At 51.5% G+C, this 7,500-nt stretch overlaps 1 protein-coding gene across 2 annotated transcripts in view; it reads right to left on the minus strand.

The window, feature by feature from the left end:
• Positions 1–7,500, minus strand: part of sema6ba (sema domain, transmembrane domain (TM), and cytoplasmic domain, (semaphorin) 6Ba) — a 62,262-nt gene that overhangs the window by 4,792 nt on the left and 49,970 nt on the right. For both annotated transcript variants that reach the window (XM_076981627.1, XM_076981628.1), the window contains 4 exons: positions 6,289–6,429; positions 5,372–5,449; positions 5,207–5,265; positions 1–652 (listed from right to left, as the gene is read on the minus strand). The exon at positions 1–652 is cut by the window's left edge and continues 4,792 nt beyond it. In XM_076981627.1, coding sequence (XP_076837742.1) covers positions 1–652; positions 5,207–5,265; positions 5,372–5,449; positions 6,289–6,429 — 930 coding nt within the window. The remainder of the gene's footprint in view (positions 653–5,206; positions 5,266–5,371; positions 5,450–6,288; positions 6,430–7,500) is intronic.

The following is a 7,500-nucleotide window of genomic DNA, read 5'->3' on the forward strand; positions in this document are numbered from 1 at the left end:
TGCGGGGTCATGGGGTAGTTGTAGTCGCCCGCCGACTTACGCAGCAGCGTCCCCGAGCGCACGCCCTGCTCGCGGTACTTGTGGAGGGAGACGTAGCGCTGGCGGTCCACGCCGTCCTCGTGACGACGGTCCCCGGCGCCCTGGAGCAGCTTGGAGCTGAGGAATATGGCGGCGGGCGGCGGGGGGCACTGAGTGCCCGCCGGGTTCAGGAACGTCTGGCTCTGGTCCCAGCTGGAGCCGGAGTCGGAGAGACGGAGCCCGGGCGCGGGCCGCTTCTGCTGCAGCGGCGTCTGCTCGGGCGTGGGCAGGAGCCCGGGGTCCAGGTCGCCCGCTTTCACCCAGCCGTTGGGCATGACGAAGAGGGTCTCGCCTTGGGCCCGCGGGCGCTCCGGTGCGCTGTGCCGCGACACGCTCATCACCGAGCCGCCCCCGCTCGAGCCCAGCCCGCCACGGTCCTTCTCGCCCTTACGCTGGCTGCCCGAGGACGACGTGCCACCCCGGGAGCGCTGGCGGTGCTTCTGGCCCATGATCCAGCACACGGCCAGGCCCGAGAGCGCCGCCCCGGTGGAGAAGGCCGAGACTGCAGCCACCACAAGCAGGTTCAGGGTCACCAGGCTCTCTGGCTCGTCCATAAAACTCTCACGCAGCAGACCTGCAGGGATGGAGATAGCGACAGTGAGAGAGAGATAAACAGACACAGAGAGATATATAAACAGACAGAGAGAGGGACAGAGGGAGAGAGAGAAACAGCATTCAGCCCTGGGGAACAGTATAAGCAGAGTATCTAATAACTAAGGACTATGACATGGCTTGTGTTGACATGTTCCAGAACCATGACACGTTGCCTAGAGCGAAAACACACACCACACGTCATTCAGAAATACCGGGTTACGGAGAGGCGACCGTGGGTGATGTCAGACGTTACCGAGGTCCGGGCCCACGGCAGTGCTAATGTTACTGGGATTTCAGTGGATAGTTACTTCATTAACCTTTAGAGAATTACCAATTAAAACTAAATCCACCAGAAGCGCCATTGATTTAAGAGCCAAACTGCTGTTTTTAAGTTAACAAAAAAAAAAAATAATAACGGAAATGCAATCCATCGAGTGACAATCGCAGCACAAACGACAATGCAGGGCCTTGTCCGAGGGCTCGTAAAATGAAATTAATGCGTTTACAGGGATGCACGTCACCCTTGCTAAATGTTGCCAACCAATTGCTTGGAGCTCCGCCAAAAAACCTGCTGCAAATCGCCATCAAAGCGTTTGATGCTGGGGCCTCGACCCGTGAGTGGAGGAGGTGGACGTGAGAGGACGTGAGAGGACGTGAGAGGACGTGAGAAGACGTGAGAGGACATGAGAAGACACTCCAGACCGACGGAGAAGACTGAAGTGTTAGTGTTGGGCACATTCAGGTGGTGGTGGTTTGGGCGCTGAAAGCCTCCTCTGGTTCGCCTGCTCCCACAATTCCTAGTTTTGTCTGAACAGCAGCCAAACGCTCGCGAAGCTACACAATCCCACGGCTCCTCTAGCAGAGCACGTAACTGCCATGGAGCTCACAGGTAGAGTTCTGGAGAGTTTTAGAAATATATTCCTAATCTATGCTAATCCAGGCCCAGGGTTACTTCATGTCTTTGAGTGACTCCCCTCCTATTGAAAGCAGTCCTCTCCTCTCTAAATGACACCTCCTCTCTCCTCCTCTACCTCTCCACACCTCCTCTCTCCTCCTCTATCTCCCCACACCTCCTTTCTCCTCTACCTCCCCACACCTCCTCTCTGCTCCTCTACCTCTTCACACCTCCTCTCTCCTCCTCTACCTCTACACACCTCCTCTCCTCCTCTACCTCCTCACACCTCCTCTACCACTCCACACCTCCTCTTCTCCTCTATCTCTCCACACCTCCTCTCTCCTCCTCTACCTCCCCACACCTCCTCTCTCCTCCTCTACCTCCCCACACCTCCTCTCTCCTCCTCTACCTCCCCACACCATCTCTCTCCTCCTCTACCTCCCCACACCTCCTCTCTCCTCCTCTACCTCTACACACCTCCTCTCTCCTCCTCTACCTCCCCACACCTCCTCTACCTCCCCACACCTCCTCTCTCCTCCTCTACCTCCCCACACCTCCTCTACCTCTTCACACCTCCTCTATCTCTCCACACCTCCTCTCTCCTCCTCTACCTCCCCACACCTCCTCTACCTCCCCACACCTCCTCTACCTCCACACACCACCTCTCTCCTCCTCTACCTCCCCACACCTCCTCTGTCCTCCTTAAACCATTTAACTGGGACTCCAGGGTCTCGGAAATAAAGACGCTGCACAACGCAGTGGAGCCTCTATTCAGAATCTCATTATGAACAACCACACCTTGTGAAGACTTAACGTCTGCCCTGATGCACTCTTATTGATTCAGAACACACACACACACACACACACACACACACACACACACACACACACACACACAATCGAGTATACACACATATACACACAAGTCAAGGGGGAAAGTATGAAGAGTATTGTTGAGTGTGAATGAGAATCTTATAAATGTCAATACTGCCTGTTCACTCTTTCTCTTTCTCTCTCTCTCTCTCACACACACACACACACACACACTCACACTCACACGCACACGCACACGCACACACGCACACACGCACACACACACACACACACACACACACACACACACACACACACACACACACACACACACACACACACACACCTCTCTGAAGCACCTGAAGCACCATCATGCCTTCACTCTCCACCTCAGCTGGAGGCCCCAGTCCTGCCCATCACAATCCAGCTCTCTAGGAATCAAACTCCATGAATCAAGCTCTCTAGGAATCGATGTCTCCTTTAGCACTACGAGGGGGTGTGGGGGGGGACCTAGAGACCAAGGCACCACTGTACTGCAGCTCCAGGGTCCCCCCCCCAAATAAATCAATAAATCAATACGTCTAAATCAATACATCAGCTAGTTTGATCCCCGCCTCTCTATGTCTCTCTCTCTCTCTCTCTCTCTCTCTCTTTTCCCCTCATGCCCTCTGCTTGCATATAATCCATTTAAAATGAACTTCCTCGTTTTACCTGCACTTTGCCTCCATGTCAAGATCTATCGTGAGGCACAAGGTTCTTCTTGAACTTTTTACGGATGTTCTTGTGTTGCTGGGTGGTCGTGGCTGCCTAAGGCTTCTGGCATGTGGGCCTCACGGAATAGTGACGCATGTTGACCAATTATAACTTAAACATTTATGAAGAAAACTCCTTCTGCTGAAAACCTTATTACATTCTTAAAATAAACCCTTTTTGAGTCACATTTCCACAGTTTTTAGTAATAGAGACCTATAGTTGCAATATATATGCAACTATCATGTTGACTATTACATAACTAATATTTGAATATACCAGTCTAAGCAGTGTAGCTAAGGTTCAGTTTCTGACCAAAATGCAGACACTTAAACAAGTGCAAATCAACAGGATGAAAAAGGTTCATGGCTCCAGCAACTGTGAACTGTTCACATGAACCACAGGTGGGTTATATAAAAACGGAGAGACTGGCATCCTCTCCTTCTGGGCCAGTGGTTCTGAATCTTAGCGAAAGCTAGCAGCCTCTTCTGGGCCAGTGGTTCTGAATCTCATTGTAGGCTAGCAGCCTGTTCTTCTGGGCCAGTGCATCTGAATTTCAGTGCGTGAGCAGCTCTGACATAATGTGCCGAGGTCAGTTCTCCTCCCACTCTAACACACCTAAATCTGCTCACTGGCTAACGACCTAGACCATAATGAGCCGAACTTTGTGTCAGCGCAGGGAAAATACAACAGCTCATGACCATAATAATATCGACAAGACATTATTTTTCGTAGAAACACATTCTGTGAAGAGAATCCAGCCCTATGTCGTCTATTCTCATAATCAAAACTAGAAGTGGAGGACTCCATACTGCAATTCTCAAAATCCCCACTTCCTCCGTCTTGGCCCTTAGCTCGAGCTCTCCCCACGCACCCCCTAATCAGCATGGCTCATGGTTTCATGTTCGCTAGTGAAGTAGGGAAGAAACACAAATACTCACTGGCTGATGTCATTCATTTCCAAGAAGCTGGAAAGTGCAAGACCCCCTCAACCCCCCCCCCCCCCCCCCCACGAGCTCCAGGGACACTCCCACATCTGCGAAGCCTCCCACCCCCGCCCGATAATCACCTCGGCCGGGACCCGCAGGCCCGGCGGTCACGGCCCGTCTGCTCCGAGCCTCCCAGCACATCGGCTACGGAGCCCTGCAGGCCTTCCAGGGCTCCCTGGCGAACGGCGGAATGGAACCGGAACCAGATTTCTGGACTCATCCACCCGGAACCAGGACAAAGCCCGACTGAGGGGAGCCCGATTCTGCCGCGACACACTGCACGGTCCCGGCAGGCGCCCGGGCCGACTCGGCAGGGATTCAGGAAACTTGTGGCAACTTCCCCTTGTTTTATTTTTTCGCTCTTTTCAGAACCGAACACCGGGCTCTTTCAGAACCGAACACCGGGCTGTCGTCTCCGCCCCCCCCCCCCCCCACCGCTGCAGATGTGCACTTTCTCCACCCTCTCCTATCTCTCCACACACTCTCTGCCCTCTTTACACCGTCTTCACCCTCTCCACACACTCTCTGCCCTCTCTACACCCTCTCCACACCCTCTCTGCCCTCTCTCCACCCTCTCCACACTTTCTCCACCCTCTCATATCTCTCCACACACTCTCTGCCCTCTTTACGCCATCTTCACCCTTTCCGCCCCCTCTCTGCCCTCTCAACACCCTATCCACACTTTCTCCACCCTCTCTACACCCTCATGCCCTCTCCACACCCTCTCCATCCTCTCCACACCCTCTCTGCACCTTCTCCACCCTCTCTAGCCACCCCCACCCTCTCCACCTCTCCCCTCCTCTCTCCAAGCTCCTCCAGGCTTTCTCTTAGTCAGAGGACGACTGATCCGTCTTGTTGCTGGTTGCTGACGCTGCTGTAAAGGGCTTGTGGGGAAGATACAGCAGAGGTCTGGCAAGGTGAACACGGATGAACGCTGGAGAACTGAACGAGTGTGTGTGTGTGTGTGCGTTTGTATGTGTGTGTGTGTTTTTTGCATTTACGATTCTTAACAGCAGGGGTTCCATATTCTGGTAATGATACTGCATGATGTAACCGAGTTCTGTGCAACACTGTAATATAAACTTACCATCACAGTCCCCGAGATGTGTGGTGTTACCGTATTCAACATCCTGCACGAACGGCAGTCTGCAAAACACACAAGGGGGCGAGAACAAAACCAGCTCAGTCCCAGTGTGGTCCAGTCGGTGCTGGAGTGTCATGTGGAAACGCTACAGTGTGTGTAGAGTCTCACCTGGTCCCCGGTCTGAGCAGAGAACAGGTGCTTCCTCTGGTCCAGCCGCAGTACGGATCTCTAGAGGAGATGCAGTTTCTAAACACACACACACACACACACACACACACACACACACACACACACGCGTGCATGAGGACCCCAGGCTTTGCATGCTGTGTGTACACACGTCATCGGGAGAACGCAGCAACAGTCGCCTGGGAAAAGCGGAAACAGACCCAGCAGGGACGCGTGTGATCTGGGCATGGACACACACTCACACACTCACACACTCACACACTCACACACTCACACACACACACACACACTCACACACTCACACACACACACACTCACACACTCACACACTCACACACTCACACACTCACACACTCACACACTCACACACTCAGCTCCCACCGTTGGTGCAGGTCTGTGACACACCACAAGGTGAAGCCTAGCCTGGGCTAAAGATAGCACTCTGTGTGTGTGTGTGTGTGTGTGTGTGTGTGTGTGTGTGTGTGTGTGTGTGTGTGTGATCATGCGCAGGACACTGCAGCAAAGAGAGTTTTGACTGCAAGGAGGTGTGGCCTGAAAAAGGTCCCAGCACGGGGAGGAAGACCACACCTTCCCTTAAGACAAGGTCTAAACTGAGAGTAACCAGCATGGGGCCCAGTAATGAGAGCGTTCAATTAGGTTTGTGCTTGGGCCAAGACTAGCATGCAGGGACGTGTCAGAGGGGATGTGAGGGTAGTGTCTGCGTGTGTGTGTGTGTGTGTGTGTGTGTGTGTGTGTGTGTGTGTGTGTGTGTGTGTGTGTGTGTGTATGTTCAGACGCTGTGTGAGCAAAACCTATTTCTGTCGAACAGTGATATATTACTTACATATCAAAGTGTGTGTTTGTTATATCGGTGTGTGTGTGTGTGTGTGTGTACTTACTTCATACAGCGAGAGTGCAGATGACAGCGGGCTACAGGTAGTCTGACCACGCAGGAGTGAAAGGCCATGAGGAGAGTGTGACTGGGAGTGTCTAGAGTGAGAGACAGCGGCTGGCGTGCCTGTGGTGACTCGTCTCCACACCTGCACACACCAAACACCCAGTAACTACCATATTTACCCCCCCAAAACAACCACTCCCCACACTAACTAAACACCTCCCAGCACAACACTCTAAAAACACCTATCAATATTCATAAATGCCACAGCCCACACACACCAGTTCATCCATATACAACATCCCATATAAAAACCACCCAGTAGTTAATGCTAAATAAACATAAACATGTTCCCACGCCACACATTATATAACTACACATTTATTCTAATACCAAACATGAAAATAGAAGTTTAAAGATCATTAAAAAAATATCGAATCAACACTGCATTTATGCTGTTTACATTAATTTCTGATGTATTAAAATTTCTATATATGCTATACTGAATAGAGTTTAATAATACGGCTAACAGGCTATAGATGTTAATAAGCTACATTAGCAGATTGCACACTTCCGTTTACACAACAAGTACTACTACTACTACTACTACTAAAATATTAGACGCTTTTCAGTATCTGAAAGATGCTTATAAAATAGAAAAAAAAAATCACAACACACAGAGCCAGTAAGAACGTATTGATGGGACAGATAACGGGATGGCTACAGGAACAGAGGCAGGGCAACAGCTTGAGGTCAGGGGCAGCTTGAGGGCAAAAGAGGAAAGCTGTGTTTTGTGGTTGGATTTAAATGTAGAAAGGAATCCGGACAGTCAGAGCCGGGGGTGGACTCTGTAGACGGGGAGCCGTTCTGGAGAAGGCTGGATCACCAAAAGAGTGGAGGTTTGAAGATGGGACAGCTAGCAGATCTGAGAACACGGGTGGATGGTTAGGGGTGGAGGACCTTGGAGCACGGGTGGATGGTTAGGGGTGGAGATAAGATGGAGTGAGGTTGTTAAGAGCCTTGAATGCGAGGAATTATTTTTTGATGAATGCCATAATTTAACAGAAGCCAGTGGAGATTACATAACACGGTCTTGATGTGCTGAGGTGACCGGGTTCGAGTTTAAAGACGGGCAGCAAGATTTCGGAACCATCTGGAGTTTGTGAAGTATGGGGGAGTTAACGGCGTGGAGAAGAGAGCGGCAATGATCAAGGCA

The sequence above is a fragment of the Brachyhypopomus gauderio genome, chromosome 19 (genome assembly GCF_052324685.1).
Source record: "Brachyhypopomus gauderio isolate BG-103 chromosome 19, BGAUD_0.2, whole genome shotgun sequence".
NCBI lineage: Eukaryota > Metazoa > Chordata > Actinopteri > Gymnotiformes > Hypopomidae > Brachyhypopomus > Brachyhypopomus gauderio.